Source organism: Macrotis lagotis, chromosome 1 (genome assembly GCF_037893015.1).
Source record: "Macrotis lagotis isolate mMagLag1 chromosome 1, bilby.v1.9.chrom.fasta, whole genome shotgun sequence".
Classification (NCBI taxonomy): domain Eukaryota; kingdom Metazoa; phylum Chordata; class Mammalia; order Peramelemorphia; family Peramelidae; genus Macrotis; species Macrotis lagotis.
This window is the reverse complement of record NC_133658.1, coordinates 99,083,160-99,103,671: the sequence shown is the minus strand read 5'-3', so window position 1 is coordinate 99,103,671 and position 20,512 is coordinate 99,083,160. Positions and strand designations below refer to the sequence as shown.

Here is a 20,512-nt window from a genome sequence, read left to right as displayed (position 1 = left end):
TAACTTTCAGTTATTTGGTGTCCCAAACCACCTGGTGTTCCCTTCCAGCTCTGGAGCTGGAAAGAAAGTGTTGTCAGAAGAGAGAATAGGAAACCTACTTGAGAACATTGTCTAGTTTGTGCATGATTTAGGAAAGGGGTTTTCTGAGCCTGCTGCCCCAGGAAATATCAATGCTGACCTTGAGCTATCAAGAAATTCAACTTCAAGGAGGCGGAGGGAAAAGATGCTATCCACAGTTGGACCAGAGAATCTCTGGGGTTCTATCTCTGAAAGTCAAGGAGACTAAGACTAGAAGGGGTTCCAAGGCTACACTGTCCTTCCAAAGTCAGAAGGGGCTGGTCCAAGGCTACACTCTCCTTCTAAGACCAGAAGGGGCTGGTCCAAGGCCACACTCTCCTTTCAGTGACTCAAGGGGTGGGTTTGACAGCACTGGGGTGAGGGCAGAAAAGTGGAAGCAGGAAGTATGGCTCCGCAGACTTACCAAGCTGTACATAATTTTCAGTCCTTGAGGGTTGATGGTCAGAGCTTCATCATATAGTTGTTTTGCCTCCTCCAAATTGCCTTTCATCTCTTCCAGTCTCCCCCGCATGTAGATCACAAAATAGGATGCAGGGAAGAGGCTTGCTGCCTCCTGGATGCAGAAGCTTGCTTCTTTGAGGTGCTGCTGATCCATGAAAAATTCAGCTACAAAAGGAGACAAATTAAGGTTGGCAGGGGGATCAAGAAAGTGGGGAAAGACTGCTGCTACCAGGCTTATCCAGAAGCCTAAATGATTCCATAACCTTTTTTTTTTTTTGCAAGGCAATGAGGTTAAGTGGCTTGCCCAAGGCCACACAGCTAGGTAATTATTAAGTGTCTGAGTCCGGATTGAACTCAGGTACTCTTGACTCCAGGGCCGATGCTCTATCCACTGTGCCACCTAGCCGCCCCTGATTCTATAACCTTTTCAGGAATTCCTCCTAGCAACTTAGTTAAATCGCCAGGTGAATGGCCCAGTAAGACAGAGTTGGGGCTGGCCCATGTGGATCTGGGGGTGTGGGGAAGCACTTTTGTGGGCTGCCTTGCCTGAGGTTTTCTCTCAAGGACAGTTCTTTCTTCAGCCTCTTGCCATTCTTTCATCCCTTTCCCCCCTGACAGGAGACTGGGGCTAGACCCCAAACAAACTCCATTACCAGAAATAAATCACCAAATAGCTGGGGAAAGCTTTGACAATGAACAACTGGCTTATCAGGAGGACTTCAAAAAATTCAGCACAGCAGGATGCTTATCTCTAGTCCTGGGCTGCAGTGCCACAAACATGAAGACCACAGCTGGGGGACCTGTTAACATGGGTTTATTAAACACTTACTATGGTCAGCTGCTGGACATACAAAGAGAAAAATGAAACTCTCCTTGGCCTTGATAAGCCTATATTCTATCAGAGTTCTAAGTTCAGACATAGCTAGCGGTGTGACCTGGGTAAGTCACTTACCCTTGGTCTCTTCTATAAAGTAGGGATAAGAACAGTGCCTACTCCCTGGGGTGGTTGTGAGATTAGAGGAATGGAGCTACTGTAATCATATCAAGGGACCTAAGTTTTCCTCAGTTTCATCATCTGTAAAGTGGGGATATTGTAAGATCAAGGAGGTAATTAAAGGTGCTCAGCCTGTGGGAGAGAGGCCCTTCATGAATCCCTCCCTCCTTTCAGCCAAGGGAAATGATTCGCAGATGTCTAAGACTAGATCGTGTGACTAGAATTGGTCACCCTAGCGGATGGATGAGGCGATCCTCAGTTGACCATCCTAGCAGGTGGATGAGGAAGTCCTCAGTTGACCATCCTGACAGGTGGGTGAGGCGGTCCTCCAATGGTCGGAAAACATGGCTCAGCCCTAGGTGTCTGTCTTCCCTCTTTGGGTCAAGGCACCACCATAGTCCCCAGTCTCAACCAGGCAGCTGCCGCACTTGCCATCGACTCTCAGGCAGATCCATGGTGGCATCATACTGCTTCTGTTTTTGTCACAACCCTTCTGTGTGTCCACATTGGTCTCAGGAAATTATTAACCCTTAGCGGGAGACTTCACAAAGATGGACATAAGAGGGAAGACCAGTATCCCCAGGAAATAGCAAGACCAGGTCATCAAGCCAGTCAGTGCAGAAGCAGGAGTCTTGTGATTCCCAATTTTTCTCAGCACACTTCCTTAAGTTGATTCTCTGATGAAGTCCAGGGCTGTGCTGTATCCCTAGGCCTGAGGACGTGGGACTGGAGGAACAGGGAGCTGTGGGAGCTGACCAAGTCTGCTCAGAATTTTGGAAAAGGGCACTTGTCAGTCGAGCACCAGATCCACTGGGGCTCCTAGCCCGGGTGAGCAGTGTGAGGGTTTAGTTTGGGGTTGGGGGGGCAGCTCTGTGAATGAGAGGAGAAAGGAGTAAAGGGATGAATGCCACCCCTGCAATGACAAGATCTGGAAGGGTCAAGAGGTCCTGTCTACAGCTAGTCATCAGTCAAAAGGAAAGAGACAGCACTACCCTTGAAGTCAGAGGCCCTGGGGTCACCTGGCTCTGCCTATGTGAATTCAGGCAAATCCCTTAATTTGTCTGGGTCTCAGTTTCCTCATCTGTCAACTTGAGATGGTCGGAGATGGTCTCCAAGGCTAGGTAGCACAATGAACCAAATGTTAGACTTGAAGTCAGGAAAATCCAAGTTCAAATCCTGTTTTAGAGGCTTACTATCTCTGTGACTCTGATCTAGTCTAACCTCTCTGCCTCAGTTTCCTCATCAGTAAAAGAGGATGAGAAGTTTGTTGTGAGGATATAATAAGAATTTGAAGGTAAAGTGCTTGTCAAATTTAAAGCAGGCATTAGCTATCATTCTAAATCTATGATTCCCTAACCACAAATATTATCTGATTGAGGGTCCTGGGTTTGGTCATTTCAGCTTAAAAGTCAGACAAGACCCACCTCCTATGCCTATTTAGGAAAGGCTCTTGGAAAGAGACATAGATGACAATCCCTTTTTCACATTGCAGTCACCTCTGGACTTATCTCCCTGCCAGGAAAAAGTCTGAGCTAAGCCTCTGATGCATTCCACCCCCCACCACGAGCTGGGGGCGTGCTGCGCAGAGCCGATTATGCAATACAAATCAATGACACCAGCCAAAAATACAACAAAAGCCTTCACAATGGGGCACTGGGTTTTTGTGGTCAAGATGGGAATGCTGGAAATCATAAAATGTGTAATGGGGGAAAGAAGAGTAAATCCATTAGAAAGTCTGGTTCCTGTTTCAGAATGAGAGGGTGAGAACAGCTGCCTCCATCCACCCTTCTCACCGTGGCAGCTCCCCGGGTCGGCCCAGACTCCAGCTCCCGAACAAGGATGGCAAACTTCTGGGGGGAGAGGGGATGCAACAGCATAGACTCTGTGGCTGGGGGCAGAGCCTCTCTCCTACAATCTTCTGGGCTGGGAGGGCCTTCCCCCTGCACACCTGTGAGTGCTCATCCACCACTGGACTCCCTTCTCCCACACCACCTATCCACAACCACAGTCACCTTGGGCAGCTTATATGTGACTTCTGGTGAAAATGAGGCCCACTCATATGTGAAAAAATAATAAAAAATAAATCAAACAATCACAAGAGAAGCAACCCAATGGTTTGACAAGACAAACACTTCTACAGAGACATGGGCAGAGCTGAGCTTGCCCCTGGCTGAAGGTAATAGAGGCAAGATTTGAATAACAACCCTAGAGAAACAACCACCACCTTCTGGGCTGGACTGGATGGCTTCCGAGTCCAGCTGAGGTTTCTAACAATTCCCTCAGCTCCGTTTTCCTGCTGCCTGCCTCTCATCACTGTTTGACTCAGCCATTAAAGGTATACTTCCTTAGGAATCAAGAAGACACAAAGCAGCCAACTAATATTCACAGAACACCGACTGAGTGTGCTCATGCGCTTGAGATGGGGAGCAGAAGTAGGAGTGATCCACCACCAGTGGCTTTAAAATCAGGGCAACTAAGTGTCTCTCTGGGTCCTAAGAGAAGGTGAGAAGGGGGTGAGTATGGTAATACAGTAAGGAAAGGGCTCAGGATGGGGGTGAGAGGCCAGGGATGTGCTGGTTGGGGTATAAACTGCAAACTTTAATGAGTCAACAATATGGTTCATTGGTCAAATGAGCAAATGCGAGCTTGGACTGAATGAAGAGAGGAATAATGAGGTGATGCCCCCCCCCATCTGCCCTGGTCCAACCATATCTAGACTACCACATTTAATTCTGGGGAGAAAGTTGAGGAAGGACATTGGGTAAGCTGGAGAGTGGCCAAGAGGACAACTAAAATGGTGTCAGACCTCAAATGCCTTTCATGAGGACTAGTGAAAGGAACTACAGAGAATTATCCTGGTGGGAGGAGAGAGCTTTCAAGAGATATGAGGGCTGTTTTCAGGTATAAGAGAATGAAAGATAGCAAAAAGAATGATAGACTTGGCCTGGGTTCTCTCTCTCGCTCTCTCATCCCCTACCCCCATCTCAGGGTCTATCTAGTCCCTAGAAAACAGCTACTTAATTGCCCCAAAGAACAGAGTGTCTCTGAAGAAATGAGGCCAGTGAGGTGTAGTACCAGCTGATGTTTTTCAGCCTGTTACTCCAAGCTGGGGTTGTGGATTGTCTACAATAAAAACTAATATTTAAAAATAAAAATTAAGATTTAGGCAGGGCTTTCTGGTATACAAGGTCCTTTATGTACATCATCTCATTTGGCCCTCCCAAGAACTCTGGGATATAGATTATATTATTCTCAATTTATGGAAAAAGAAACTGAGGCTAAGAGGGTTAAATGATTAGTTCAAGGTCACTCAACAAATAAATGTCTGAAGCAGGGTTTGAATTTAGGTCTTACTGCCTACTAGTTCAGTATTCTATCCACAATGACAAATGACTGCCCAGCACTATTTAGAAAATTCAAAAGAATGCTTACATGCAGTTTTAAAGCTCTTAAAGTTTAAAATGGCCCTAAGAATTCTGGAGAATTTTACATGGTTCTTTGAAGGCTAACAGCTTTATGAGGCAAGTAGCACAGGTATGATGGGGAAAGCAAGGCTTGGGTTAAATGACTTGCCTATGGCCCCAGACTTCTCACTGCTGCTGCCACCAGACCAAGGCTGGTACTCAAGCCCCCTAGGTTCCCTTCAAATCCTCTAGTCTGAACATGTACTTACAATGCTCCTAGAACAAAGGCCAGACAGAGGACTTTCTTTTTAAAGGGTCTGATCAGCAACAAAAGGAAAGAAGACAAAATAAACAAACTTTAGACTCTAGAATTGAGCCAGGGCCTAACCTTGTTCTGGAGGCCAGCAAAGCATCCTGGCCTAAGCAGTCCTGCTCTTGTGTTCCTGGTCTGGCCACTTGGGCTAGCTAATGTACAGCCTTAGGAGGAGAACCCACACTCCTCCTGGGAACCTAAACCACAGGGGCCCCCTCTTACTAGTTTCCAGGGTTACCACCTGAGGCCCTGGCCTGACCCACTGATTTGGGTTCATCTAGTGCAGATTAGAAAGGGTCTTTACTGGATTGTTCTTATATAACTGAAGACAGAAACAGCTTTGAGAATCCAAACATGTCATGACTGCTGTACAATTGGAGCAAAAGGTGTTGATCATTGGTCTATGCAGAGACTGTGAAAGGGAAATCCATAATATATTTATTTCAATATGATAGTAATTTGTAATGACTATAAGATTTGTAATCTTACCTTTTATGCAGTTTTATTTTGAGGAGGGACCCATAGGCTTTACCAGACTTTAGACAAAAAACCCCTATCACAAAAAGGTGAAGAGCATGAGTTTAGGAGCCCTGGGAGTAGGATGAGGGAAGGGGAACATAGGAAAAGGAGGCGGGCAGCTTCCCAGGTCAACTCTAAATGGAATGTCATACGTCCTCCCCAAATAGGATGGACTTCTGGGCATCTCACTTCTCACACTTCCTTAACTTTCTAGGGGTTAATGGAAACCCATAATATTGCAAAATCAATATAGATAGGTCAGCAAAGAGCTTGCCATGGAGAAAAGGCTCTTCCTCTTCTCTGCAGCAGCTCAGTGGTCCTGTCTGCCAGCCTGGCCTGGAAAACAGCTTGAACCCAAACAAGAGCCCTACAGCCAAGAGCTGGCCAGGGAGGCCAGGAGAGGACCTTGGGGTGGGGCTCTGCCAAAGGCAGCCAAGGACCACTCTGACTCAGGTTGGGCTGATGAAATAATGGGGCTGTTGGGGGTTGCTGGCAAAGCTGCCCCCCCACATCCTGTGTCCCCAGGCTGGCTCCCCATGCTCCCTTCCCAGCCCTTTACCAAACATGGTGATTCCTGGGAAGTCGGCTCCTGCCCTCGAGGCGTGAACGGGGATGGGCATCATGCCCATTCTGTGTACAACTGACTGAATCTACAATCTGACCCGGCCTGGACAGCCTTTCTCCCCTCCAGGATCAGGGGGAGGGAAGATGATCACTTCTATTGCCATTTTAAAATTTACTCTTTGTTTCAGTAAAATGGGAGCTATCCTATCTTTAATGTAAAATGCAGAGGTCCTCTTTCTGCCATTCTCTTCTTTTTCAATGTCTCTTACCTTTTATCTTTCCCTTCTCTCCTCCCCCTTTGGCTTCTCCCTCTTCCCTTACTGTTCCTTTCTCACTCGCCCCTGGGCTACTTTTCTTTTCTGCTTGGTTTTCTCTTCTTCTGTGTGTGAGAATGTCTCCCTCAATGTCTCCCTCATTCTCTCGGAAAATGGAAAACATCTGTTCCCTTGAGTTATTGGAGAACTATCATTTATTCTATTATTCTATTTATTCTATTTTCTTAGGCAGCCTCATCTGTGCCTCCATGAGAGCTGGGTCCAATTTCCTCACCAGGACTCCTGTTCCCTCCTCTTGCCCCATCCGCTAGGGTGGGCCATGGGCTACTCTGCCTTCCACCCAACCATGAACCATCCTGGTAAACCGTGAGACGGGAAAGCCTTATGGATTCATCCATTCCAGATGGATTCATCCATTCCAGAAACATCCCCGGGGAGGAATGTTCTTTCTGGACACCTCAGTGGTATTAAGATGGGCTAGGGAGGAGGCTGGGCCCTTTGTTCATTCAGGCCTTGCTGTGGAGACTCCCATCTCTAGCTGAATAATGTCCTAGCTACTTGTCAAGAATTTGAGGATGGGGAAGAACGGGGAAATCAGACAAATTGAAAGGAGAGGTAAGGGATGGGGCAAATGGAGCAAGGGAAGAGGTAAGTAAAGAAGAAACAAGAGGTAGATAGGAGGAATGGGAAAGAGGAGAGGAGAAAATGATGAGAGGAGAGAAGAATGGAAGGGAAACAGAAATGGCTCAGTTAAAAGATTAAAGAAAAAGGATAGGCTATCATTGCTCTTAATCCTAGAAAGCAGGGGGAAGAATGGAGGGAACAAGAGAAGGGACAGAAAAGCAGAGGTTATAAATCGGAAGTGAGAGAATAAAGAGGAGAGTGAAGAGGAAGGGGGAAAGGGAAGATGTGGAAAAGATAGAAGCGGGAGATGGAAGACAGGAGGGAGAGAAAGAGGTAGGACAGGAAGAGAAGAGGAAAAACAGGGAGGGATACCCTCCCCCTTGGTGCTATTTTAAAAATAAATATGAACAACAGCCAAAGCCCGAGTTCTTCTCCGGTTCCCAGAGCTTTCCCTGAAGCTCTTCCCAACAGCTGGGACATCTCAAGCTTTGAGAAATGCATATGGAGCTGGGGTGCCAGCCTCTACGTGGGGGGACCCTGGCTTTCCAAAGCCTAGAACAGAGTCTTCCCTTTCCCTTCCTTCAGAGATCATCCTATCCATAGGAAGGCAGTTTTTTTGAGCATCCAGGAGGAAGAGGACTCTCCACCTCACCTCCCCCATGAAATGACCTGCTTCAGCCCTGACTCTTGGGGCCCCAAAGTGGCTGCCCCTGGAGAGGCCTTGATCTGAACCCAAGCCAGAGCATCCTTCCTGAGCAGTCCAGGCCTGGAGCTCAGGAGTGGAACTTTTCTGAGGGCTGTCCTACTAAAGCCTTCTGAGGTGAGGTGCTGTATCCACCACATCTTTCTCTTGAATGTAATCAGTGTTGATTAGATGAAGTTAGAGAGAAGGTGGAGGGGAATGAAGAAAGGAGACAGAGAAAAAAAAGAGCAAAAAATGGACACAAGCTAACTGTGCTCACCAGAGAGTGGGTCATCTCTGTCTTCCCAAGCACCAAAGCAGGTTACCACTCACATTCCAGAATTATAAAGAGCTCACTCTTTCCCCCTCCTCCCCAGTCTTCCCACAAATATTGGCTCCACGTAGTTGAGTCATTGCGAGGCCTGCAGGGAGGAAGGTCAAGCCTTGCAATGTTGCCCTGGGAGGGGCCAGTCTGGTCTAAGTGGGCTAGCGCCACTCTAAAACCCCTTCCAGACTCATCTGGGATGTCAATGGGCACTTCTAGGAGCTCCTGAAGTTCATCTGTGGCTAGAGAGCAGAGAAGCCTGAACAAACACACCAGTCGCGGGTTCTGAGTTCTTGGACCTTCATCTGAGCTCCTGGTTTGGTTTCTTCTAGAGAACAAGCTTAGATACCTCCTTATGGAAGGTTCACCCATCCTGCCACTGACTAACTGGGGGAGCACAGGCCTCAGAACTCTTATTCCAGACTCATCTGGGATGTCAATGGGCACTTCTAGGAGCTCCTGAAGCTCATCTGTGGCTAGAGAGCAGAAAAGCCTGAATAAACGCACCAGTCGAGGGTTCTGAGTTCTTGGACCTTCATCTGAGCTCCTGGTTTGGTTTTTTCTAGAGAAGAACAAGCTTAGATACCTCCTTATGGAAGGTTCGCCCATACTGCCACTGACTAACTGGGGGAGCACAGGCCTCAGAACTCTTAACAGGCAGCCTGGAGACAAACCTGTCAATAGATGAGGCCTTCATTCGTCAGCAGTTCGATCTGACTTCACCGAGCCCTCCTAAGGTACAAGTCTGAATGATACTTCTTCTCAAGGATCTTCAGTGGTTCCCTTTGACCTCCAGACCAAAAACCAACACCTGTGGCTTGGTGTGTTCAGAGTGCTTCTCAATGTGACTCCAAAACACCTGGATGGTCTTTTGTTCCCATCACTCCCCTTTGCTCAATCAAAGTCCAGCTGCATGGACCTCCATCGGTCCCTCACACACTGTGCTCCATTTTTGGCCTCTCCCGCCTGGAAAAAAGGACTCCTTTCTCTCAGCCTCTCAGCAGAACCAGAAAAGCACTGCACACCCTATCATCAACCAACATGGGGGTGATGTTCAACCTTGATGGACTTGCTTGTTCCATCAGTGCAACAACCAGGGACAATTTTGGGCTATCTGCAATGGAGAATACCATCTGTATCCAGAGAAAGAGCCATGGAGTTTGAACAAATTTCAAGGACTATTCTCTTTAATTTAGGAAAAAAAAACCCAGATATCTTATTGTCTGATCTTGTTATCTCTTATATACTTTATGTTTCTTCCTTAAGGATGTGATTTCTCTCTCATCACACTCAATTTGGATCAATGTACAACATGGAAACAAAGTAAAGTCAGCCTCTCAGCAGAACCAGAAAAGCACTATACACCCTATCAGCAACCAACATGGGGGTGATGTTCAACCTTGATGGACTTGCTTGTTCCATCAGTGCAACAACCAGGGACAATTTTGGGCTATCTGCAATGGAGAATACCATCTGTATCCAGATAAAGAGCCATGGAGTTTGAACAAATTTCAAGGACTATTCTCTTTAATTTAGAAAAAAAAAACCCAGATATCTTATTGTCTGATCTTGTTATCTCTTATACTTTGTTTCTTCCTTAAGGATGTGATTTCTCTCTCATCACACTCAATTTGGATCAATGTACAACATGGAAACAAAGTAAAGACTGAAAGATTGCTTTCTGGGGGGGGAGGGAAGTAAGATTGGGAGAAAAATTGTAAAACTCAAAACTCAAATAAAATCTTAAAAAAAAAACACTTTCAGGAAGCTCACCAGATTAAAAAAAAAGGTCTTGTTTCCTTCACCTCCTACATCTGGCCTTTTCCTGGGTCCACCTACCCATCCCAAGAACTAGGGCCTCCCAAATCAAAATCGCCAGCTCTTTATTTGGGACATCTTCTCATGTCAGCTTCCCCTCTGGAATGTCAGCTTCTCAGGGGCAGGGACAACCTACAACGATGCTCAGGGTGCCCTTTGCCAGCCTTCCTATAAAGGCAGTGGTGGTGTGGTGAATGGAGATGTTGGTAAAAAGTGGTCAGCCCAGAGTCTGGCCTGCAGCCCCCTACTTCTCTTGAGGTTTAGAGCTACCATCACCAGCAGGGACCCTAGTGATTGTCTCATCATAGTATTCCACATGTGAAGACTGCTCTTGGGTGGGTCATAGCTGTCACTGGTGAAAGATATTTATCTAGAAGCAAACGGAGGCCCAGCTGGTCATATTCCTGTGCTGGACTCAGGACCATATCATGGTCATTACCATGACCATCTCATCGAAGCCTTGTAAGGGAGGAGCTTTAATTATCCCCATTTTATAGATGGGAAAACTGAGGCAAACAGGATGAAGCCCAGGGTCATGCAGATAGTGTTGAAGACAGTACTCTATCCACTGTGCCACTGAATCATCCATACATACATTATTCACATAAAACACCCAAGTGGTAAAACTAGAATTCGAGTCCAGGGCCCTTTACTTGAGGTCCAATGCTCCTTCCATTATGCCTCCTTAACTATGACTAACACCAATAACATTTTTTTCCCCTAGGAGATTTTCATAAATTCACTATATTTCTATTATGCCCATCCTATTATGGTCTTAAGATGTTACTGGATTACCTGGAAAGAAGAGGTGAGGTGCTGGCTATTTCCAGTACTAAAATACCTCTTCTCTGTATAATAATTCTTAGTTTATCTCACTGACTTATTACTCCTGTGAGGTAGATGATGGTAGTTGTTGCTGAGTCATTTAATTTGAATCTGACTCTTTATGCTCTCATTTGGCATTTTCTTGGCAGATATACTACAGTGGTTTGCCATTTCCTTCTCTAGCTCATTTTACAGATGAGGAAACTGAGGTAAACAGGGTGAAGTGACTTACTCAGGGTCACCCAGCTAGTAAGAGTCTGAGACCAGATTTGAGTTCAGAAAGATGAGTCTTTCTAACTCCAGACTTGGCAATTTATCCACTGTGCCACTTAGCTAGCTGCCTGTGAGGTAGGTAGGGCAGGTGTTATTATCTGCATTTGGTGTAAGAAACAGACTCAGAGGTGTCATCCAGCAAATTGTCAGAGCTCTGAGATTAAACTACTTAGCCCACTCAGGCCTTCTCAGGTTAGGTAGGAAATCTGGAGGCCTCACCCCAACACAACTCTTGAGAGCACAGAGGGTTGACAGCCCAGAGTAGCCAGAATGGAGCCAGACTGTTTGTATTTCCTCAACCTTTTGCTGTGGAGTTGGGTTCTCAAATGCCTCCCAGCTTCTAAGGCTGGGGACTCACCCGCCTGGAGCCAGATCCTCTCCAGGGTGGTCCACATCTGCACGGGTCCCTGTTTCATTGTTGTGTGCATCATGAGTTCAGACATGGCCTCCTCCAGGCGGGATGCTGCAATGGAGGAAGCAGCAAAAGAACCTGTGAGGGAAAGAGAGAGAGATTAAGCCTTAAGGAAAAACAACTCCTGCCATGAAGTAGTCACTGGCTGGGAAAGTGGGTGACCCCAACCCTCCAAGCTGAGTTCTACCCTTTCTAAGATTCTTTTCCATTAACTTTTTTTTTGTGTGTATGTGTGTAATATATTTACACACAACACAAATACACATACACACATATTCTCTATCCTACCTAATTATTTAAATGCTGTTTAACTTGTTTGAATGTAAGCTCCCTGAGGGTGGGACTGTTGTTTGCCTTTCCACAATGGATGTTTAAGAAATATTTATTGACTAACTGATGTACTATAGCTCATTACATAAATGTATATACTCATATACATATATATATATATATATATATATATATGTATGTTTAAACTTAAGTGTATAATTAAGAAATTATAGGAACTCTTAAAGGACTTCAAGTAAAGGGCCCTGGATTTGTTGGTGAGAACACTCAGGCCCGGAGAACTTAAGTTATTTGATCTTAAAGACATAATGTTGCAGGTATGACAGTTAAAATTCAAGGTTTCTAATTCCACATCCTAAACTCTTTCTCCACCATCAGGTGTGTTCAGAGGACAGACCTAACCAGGTGAACTCCATTCCTTGGAGTTTCTTGTTGTTTAGATGCTAAATTTACCTCTGAAGGTGGCTGACATTCTGGGATGACCCTGAGGGTCTGAAATTCTGCTAAGAAATGTGTGGCCTCAGAGGCTCATATCATGAACACACAAACACTCACACATCTGAAATTCAAGTTCATTCTCTCTCCCTAATAACTCAGGAGACACCAGTCCAAACAAGCAGATGACCTTACTTGACAATGTAAGCTTATATGAGCTTAATGATTCCTCTAAAAACTAGTTTCTCATTAATGAGAAGCTTCAGTCTTCATGTTTAGACCTATACATGCAAACAGACACACATGAAATGAAAACAGAAATACTGAATCTGATTTGTAAAGTGTACCATCAGGTTCAAGACTTTATAGTCACTCCTAATGTGAACTCTCTGACATGTTTATGAAGTGGAAAAACAAATATTAACATAAACTTCATTATATCTTGCTTATAGTTTCTTTGCCATGGGAACCTGAGTTTTTTTTAAAGTTTTGCCTTAAATCCTTAATTAATGAAAATGTCTTTTGTATCACCTAAGTACTGATGAATTTCATACAACTTGCTTTTCACATAAAGTGTGAAAGCCAAGCATCAACTTTATTTTATTTTGTAAGGTCAATCCTGAGAACAAAATGATAAAAAGAAGCAAGTCCATCGATTCACTACTTGTTCTTCCTTAACTGGACATGAGCAAGCCTTGAGTCTTCACATACAGACATTTTCTGTCCAGTTCACCATTTTCTTTTTGTTCTTCTGTCATGTTTCCCAGCAAGTGCAGAGACCAATGAGGTTCTTACTTTCTTCACCCCATCCCAATCATCATCCTACACCTAATTACCTACCAAGAGTTTATTTGGAAGAAATCAGGGCACTACTTAACAGGCTCCAAAGAACTACTGAAGTTCCTGGTATTGTGTGGAAACAAAATTATCCCAACTTTCAGAGAGACCCACCTTTGATTTGGTTAAGTGAAAGAAACTGAACAATGTCCATATGACACTCTTTATGTCTATGTTCCAGGTCAAATGTGATTCCTAGGTGCAGCTTAAAAAAGGGGGGCCACTGGGGGCTGCTAGGTGGTGCATGGGATAGAGCACTGGCCCTGGAGTCAGGAGGACTTAAGTTTAAATTCGGCCTCAGACACTTAATTACCGGGGTGACTTTGGGCAAGTCATTGCTTTGCAAACCCCCCCCAACCCCCCCCCAAAAGCAAGCAAGAAAAAAGAAAAGGGGGCCATGCTCACAATGAATCTCAGGGTTATTCCTCTGCTCTTTAATTTTTTCTTTTTTATTATGAAATTAACAATCATCAACATAAACATTCCAATACACAAAGAAAAAAAGGATCATATATGCAGCCACAGGTTTGTTCTTGTTATATAAGTTGGGCTTTTTTTAAAGCATATATTAAACTTAACAAGATGGTGGGTTAGTCCCATATAACTTTTCTTTTCTTCTAGGAACTTTAAAACATTTTATTGATATTCATTTCATATATACACATATGTCTAGACATATATATATATATATATATATATATATATACACATATTTATAAAAAATACACAGACACAGACACACACACACACCCCTAATTCACATCCTTCTCCCTTTCCCCCTGTTCCCCACTCTGGCTGTCTTCATTTCAATGTTATTCTTACCTGATTCCTCCTCCAAGTTATTGGGCAGGGTCAAATATATTGCACCTTGCTTCTTCACTGGCACCTCAGTCAAACTGCTATCCTTTTCAGAGACCCTGGAAAAGAAGGGCTAGAGGTAAAATGAGGAACCTTTCATGCTGGTCAGAAATAAGACTGCCAGGCAGAGTCAGGCTACCACCATGGGCAATGTGGCCAAGAGAAAAGGTACTTAAGAGGCACTGGTCTAAGTTCCAGCTCTGCCAGCAACTTGCTGGATGATCTAGGACTAGTCAATTTGCCCAGGCTTCCGTTTTCCTCCTCATTTGCAAACTGGATAGTAGCTGTCATTTCTGTCCATACATAGAGAGTTCCTCCTATTGGACATCTCTACTAGGGTGTTCTGCTGGTACCTTGAACGCAATGTATCCTAAAGTAGACCTCCTAAATTCACCACCAAAGCTGCTGCTTTTCCTTTTCTGATTTCTCTTCCGCCACCATCCTTCCAAGTCCTTGATGCTGTAACTAGGAAGACACAGTTCTCTCTTTCCTCTAACTACAGCCCACCCTCACCCTATCCCCCACTCCCATCCAATCAATTAAGAAGTTCTATCAATCCTACTTCCACAGTATTTTTCCTATTGGTCTCTTCTTGCTCTCCCCCTCCTCAGGCCTCCACCACCTCTGTCTTCCACTACCCGAAATTCACTTCCCACATGGAACTCTTCTCTCCAATCCAATCTTTCACTTTGCTGACAGATCGATCTCCCTAAGGTACAACTTGGATTATATCACCCACTCTTAAAACCCTTCAGCAGCCTCTCCTGGTCTTCTGGATAAAATGAAGCCTCCTGAGCCTCACACTGAAAGTCAATGTGGTCCAATGCATCCTCTCAGCTGCCTCGCACTCTTCTCCCTGCTCTTTAGACCAGGGCTTCTTCACTTTTGTTGGGTCATGGATTTCTTTTGGCAGGCTGGGGCTGGAGGAAAGCCTATGGACTCCTTTCTCAGAATCATCTTTTCAAGGGTTTAAAATGGAATTCATAGGCTTATCTAGGGAAACCAATTATATATGGAAATGCAGTTACCAAAGTATTTTTAAAATAACAAATCCATGGATCCGAAGTTAAGCCTCCTCATTCCAGTCAAGGACTAGAGTTTTTCATAGGTTTTCCAGCCCTGTGCCTTTTCACACTCATATGTTAAGCTCCAATCCCAGCTTCCAGGCGCAGCTCAGATGACCTTTCTCCCATGAGTCCTCCTCCTCTGGTTCTCCTCCTCCCTATAAACCATCCTTTGATTTCTGTCCTGTTGTACAGTCTAGTTTCTTGTCATAATTATGGCCCTGAGGAGCCATCTACTCGAACCAGGAATCCCTGCTACAAGATCCATGAGAGCTCCCTAGGCTGACACCTTCCCAAGCTCTGCAACTCCTCAATATCTCGCTGCCCCCACCCTGGTTCTGAGGTGCATAGCACAATGACTCCATCAGTTCTACTGTCTCCTCCTCCTCCTCCTCCTCTTCCTCCTTGCAGCAGCTGGTTGTGCCAGCCCCTCCCTCCAACCCCCAAGTCCAGAAAAACAGACCCTTACCCGAGCAGAGAGCTATTATACAAGGACTGCCACAGGCGCAGCATGTTTCTGCAGGTCACAAGAGCCTCCTCGGGGCCTTTATGGATGCGTTCTAGCTTTGCCTTTGTGAACATCAGGCTGTAGAGAGAAACAGAACCCATGTGGATCTTCAAGACCATCATGAACCAGTAGTTAGATTCCCCCCTACCACCAGTTCGTTCTTCTTCGACCCCAACATGGCAGTGTGAGGCTCGCAAGCATCTGGGCCTGCAGTGCCTCCCTGCACCTTGGCAACTCCTTCCCTTTCATCCTGGTCATCTTACTAAAACCTTTCTTACAACCTTCCCAAACCCTTTCTTGGACCCTTAACTTGTTATTTTTCTCCTCCAAGTATCTTACACTTAATTCTCTGGGTAAATGTTAGATTCTCACCCAACACAATGAAGGAATGCAGGGATTTGGGTAGTGACTTTGCATGCTTGGCCCCTAGAACAAATGGTTGACTTATAACTGGCCTTTTAAGTGAACCTACGCAGTGAGCTAAGGACTGCACAGAGTACTCCTGGCCCGACCCTCTCCAGGGCTTCCTGAAGAAGCACTGACCCATTTGAGAGGCTCCTCCAGGTCTCATCGACAGGCCCAAAGTCCCACCTCCTTCAAGAGGCTGGCTATGATCTCCCCAGGTCATCCTCCCCCCCCAACTTCTCACCCTCCTACCATGCAAATGCATGGTGCTTATGTGACCATTATTAACATACCTCTTCCTCCATAGCTATCATCTCATTAGGACCTCACAATGCCCTTGTGTTGTGAAGGGGGGAGGGGACTATAATTATTTCCATTTTACTGATAAAGAAACTTTGACTGAATCAAAGAAACATTACCCAGGATCCCACTAAAAAATGTCTGAGGCCAGTTCTGAACCCAGGTTTCTCAGACACCAAGGCCAACAGTCTCTCTCTCCATCATACTACGATACCTATGATCCTTTGGCCAGATGGCCAGCTCTGGGTGGAGGAGTCGAGCACCAATCCATGACATACTCCATCATTCCATCCCGTCACACATTGGGATGGTCACACTCTGATCTCAACATCACTCACAAGTGTTCCAGTTCCTTAACCAAAAACTCTGACATTCACTAAACAAGTTGTGATATATGAAAATGTGATAGAATACTATTGTGCTCTAAGAAATGATGAGCAGGATGCTTTCAGAAAAACCTGTGGAGACTTACGTGAAGTGATGCAAAGTGAAGTGAGCAGAACTAGAATATTGTAATGATGATCAACTGGGAAAGCCTTTAGATACTCTGCTCAATACAAAGATCCAAGATAATTTCAAAGGACCCATGATAAAAAATACTACCTACCTCCAGAGAGAATTCATGAACTGAGTGTAGACTGAAGCATAATTTTTTCACTTTAGAAATTTTCTTGCCATTTTTTGTTTTGTTGCAATATGGTATGACTTGTCATATTTAACTGATGTCGTATTGATTCCCAGACCTATATATTTGCCTTAGTCTCTCTCAAATTACATTTCCACCTAGATGTCCCACAGGTATCACAAATCTAACATGTTCCCAGAACTTCCCCACTGCTGCTAAAGACAGGTTTGCCAGTTGGGTGAGAACCCACACACCTCCCCTTCCTGCCTCCCACTTCTCACCCTGTCAGGGGATGAACACTGCTGTTTCTAGCTGTTTATATGGTGGCTGCCACCATAGTTGAGGCGCTTACTGCTTTGCTAGATGAGTGCCCTTGGGCACATCAAGATGAAACTCCCCTGTTCAGTCTTTTTAGCCTCTCACAACCTGGCTCTGACCTAACGTTCCAACCTTGATGCCCATCACCTGTCCTCACTGGCCTTTCCTCTATTTTTTCCCATCTGACATTTCAGCTTCTATCTCTTTGCACTGGCCATTCTCTGATACATGGAATGTCCTCCTTCCTCAACTCTGCCTCAGACTTCTCTTCTTTCAAGATATGGTTCAAGAACCCCCTTCTTAGAGAAGCCTTTTTCTGATTCCAGCTGCTAGTGAACTTCCTTCTAGGTGAAATTGTATCTGACCACTTTGTATTTATGCCATAATATATGCACTTGTGGTCTCCTCCTTGTAGAATGTATGCTTTTTTTGAGAGCAGGAATTATCTTCTCAGGGCCAGCCACATAGTTGGCACTTAATGAATGATTATTATTAATTCTTTAGACTGCTGTCAGGATGATTTACCTACGCATAGCTTGATTATGTTAACACAGCTAAAATTTGACCAAAGGTTTCCAGTTATCTGTAGACTAAAGTCCAAATTTTCTTCTGCTCTGGGACGGAAGAGCTTCCCCAAGTTGTTGACATCTGCAGTCTCCTCTCCGGAGGCTTCCATGAATGAGATGCTGTGACCATCCTCACCATTGAACGTACTCCTCAAATTCCCTCCTCCATCCCTCAAGATTGAACTCCTGTTTCTATAAAGTTCAATCCAATTTCCATGTCTTCTAAGAAGTTTCCCATGATCTCTCTGGCAGGTAGACCATCCCTAAGAACTCAAGTAACACATTTTCTAACTCTGTAATGCACTTCCTCTGTACTATAGTTATTTGTGCTAATGTCTCTCCCCCCCCCACAAATAAGTGCCTTAGGAAAAAGGATTATCTTATCTAAATCACGAATCTCCCTCTGAATTTATAGCCTGGTTTTCAGCTGCGTCGTCCCCAGTGCTTCATTAGACTAGGCTAGCTGGTCAGGTGCCAGTACTCCCAAAAGTTCCCACTTGGGGACTTTTGTTTCCTCAGAACCTGTCTCTCCTGTTGTTTGTGACTTTTTCATTCCCCTTTAAAGAGGTCGGTGGTGCTGCCTATCTATCTGATCTGCCCCCTTTAAACTAAAACCCCTGACAACATCTGCCTCTCTCCCCGCAAAGGGGAAAATGACAATCTGTTGGAAACCCGATCCTTGATATTTCTGCTCCTTTATTCTAAAAGCTTTCATCTCTCAACCCCAGTTTTCTTGGGGTGAGTACACAGTTGTATAGTGTCAGGGTCAAATTTGAACTTGAGTCTTCTTGGCTGGGCTCTCTGTGGGAAGCACCAGCTGCCTCTGGCCAGGCTTGAACCCAGATCTTCCTGATTCAAGCTAACTCATCATGCCATCTCACCTCACTACTACACAATACGGACTAGAACTGTTTCACAGGGTAGCTGAGGGGGGGTTCTTAAGGTTTACTATGGTGGTGCTTCTGGGGACCTGGGAAACTGGAAAAGGAGGTGAAGACAAGGTGAATCTTTTCTCCCAGGGAGCTTACAACCTCCGAGGAAGCTAAGGCCCATGGATGAGGAACTGGAGCTCCAAAACACATTCTCAGTGGATCAGAAAGGCCCCCAGAGCGGACATGGAGGGGTCAGGCAGGATTAGGGGTTATCGGAGCTCAGTGAGAGGGAAGGGAAAAGGGACCTTCTCTCGTCAGCACCAGCCCTCCACTCCTTCCTGCAGCTGCTGTCGACTTGGAGACTCCCCCAGGGATTCTCCCTTCCCAGGGCTGAAGGGACCCTCTCCTCCACTCTGCCATTCAGAGCTCCCACACTGGTTGGTTCAGTGAGGACCCAACAAGCCAGCCAGATGCAGCAGCACCAGGACCCCAGCCTTGGCCACAGCACCTGGGGCTGTAGGAGGATCGCTGTAAGACCAGCTGTGTCAGAGGCTACTTCTCCACAGGCAGGCCAAGGCCTCGCTGCTGAAATTCCATTAGCATGAGTGTCCCAAGAGCGGAATTTCTCAAGTGAACCACATCCCCTCCTGGCTGGAGCACGTGCTTGTCCTGTGGGGCATTCAAACAACCAGTTCTCTAGCTTTATCCCCTACTCTCTGACCCTGGGGAACTGCAGATTAGCTTATGAAGACATTCCATCTCCTCCCCTCCCCTCTCTCTGTCTCTCTCCTCTCTATCTCTCACACACAAATATTTTTTAGCTCAGTATTCCCAGGAAACAGGAATGATTTACTCTTCTTTGTACAGAAGACATGCACCCCTGAGTGATGCCTCTGAGAGGAAGAAAGGCTAGAATTGGGTGCCCACATGGCTGGGCTCCCTTAGATGTCTGTTGATTATTTCCTAGCACTCTGAGACTGGCTGAAGTTAGAGAGACTGTGGCCGGCCAACAGCTTGGGATTGCTGTCCTTGTGTAAAATTAACTAGCTCACCCAGGGATTCAAAGCTATGAATCAGCCTCATGAGCACTTTCTTCTAACATACCAGTTCCTTCCTGGGCACGGCAGTTGGTCATTTTTAGTCATTACTCATAGTCCGGCTCGAGTCTCATCTCCCGAAAGGCAGTCTGGGGCATCTGGAGCTATTCACATCCTGGCTCTGTCCACTCCTCCTGCCTTCAGGTTCCCAGGCCACCTAACCATCTGCCTGCCATTGCTGATCCCCACCCCCACCCCTCCCCACTTGAACCAAGAACACAGAATTGGCCAAAATCCATATCAGAAGTCCCTGGGAAAATTAATGCACTCATTAGGGAGCACCCACCCAAGGGTCCCAACCCGACGATTAGTGATGAAGTTATCACTAAGCATTTACTAGGGGGCAGCTAGATGGTACAATGGATTGAGCACTGGCCCTGGAGTCAGGAGGACCCGAGTTCAAATCAAGCTTCAGACACTTAATAATTACCTAGCTGTATGACCTTGGGCAAATTACTTAACCCCACTGCCTTGCAAAAAAAAAAAAAGTCCTTACTAAAGCTAAGTCCTTACATGCCAGGCTCTACTTTCAAGGAGCTCCACCCAAGTGACTAAGTCAAGGCAGTTTCCTCAGCTGGCTCTTCCCTACTAGCCAACCCCCAGACACCAAGGCTGTGCTTCAGCATGACATCCCATTGAACTATCCAACCACCCCGACCTTCTGCCTTCCTAGGACATGGCTACCTTCCCTGCTCTCCCTCTGGACATCTCCAGATCCCAACACAGCCTCCAGCATACAATTAGCAACATTAGTATGTGCTCTTTTTTCCATTCATTCCTTCTGATAATATT

At 45.6% G+C, this 20,512-nt stretch overlaps 1 protein-coding gene across 4 annotated transcripts in view; it reads right to left on the bottom strand.

Annotated features, from left to right (window-relative positions):
* TTC7A (tetratricopeptide repeat domain 7A) overlaps positions 1 to 20,512 on the bottom strand; it is a 182,143-nt gene that overhangs the window by 23,423 nt on the left and 138,208 nt on the right. For 3 of the 4 annotated variants that reach the window (XR_012472232.1, XM_074205337.1, XM_074205331.1), the window contains exons 16-19: positions 15,499 to 15,615; positions 13,930 to 14,024; positions 11,494 to 11,625; positions 482 to 684 (exon numbers count right to left, since the gene is read on the bottom strand). Coding sequence is in view for 3 of the 4 variants with exons in the window: in XM_074205337.1 (XP_074061438.1) it covers positions 482 to 684; positions 11,494 to 11,625; positions 13,930 to 14,024; positions 15,499 to 15,615 (547 nt within the window). In the remaining variant the exon portion in view is untranslated. The remainder of the gene's footprint in view (positions 1 to 481; positions 685 to 11,493; positions 11,626 to 13,929; positions 14,025 to 15,498; positions 15,616 to 20,512) is intronic. The other variant, XM_074205346.1, reaches the window with a different exon arrangement.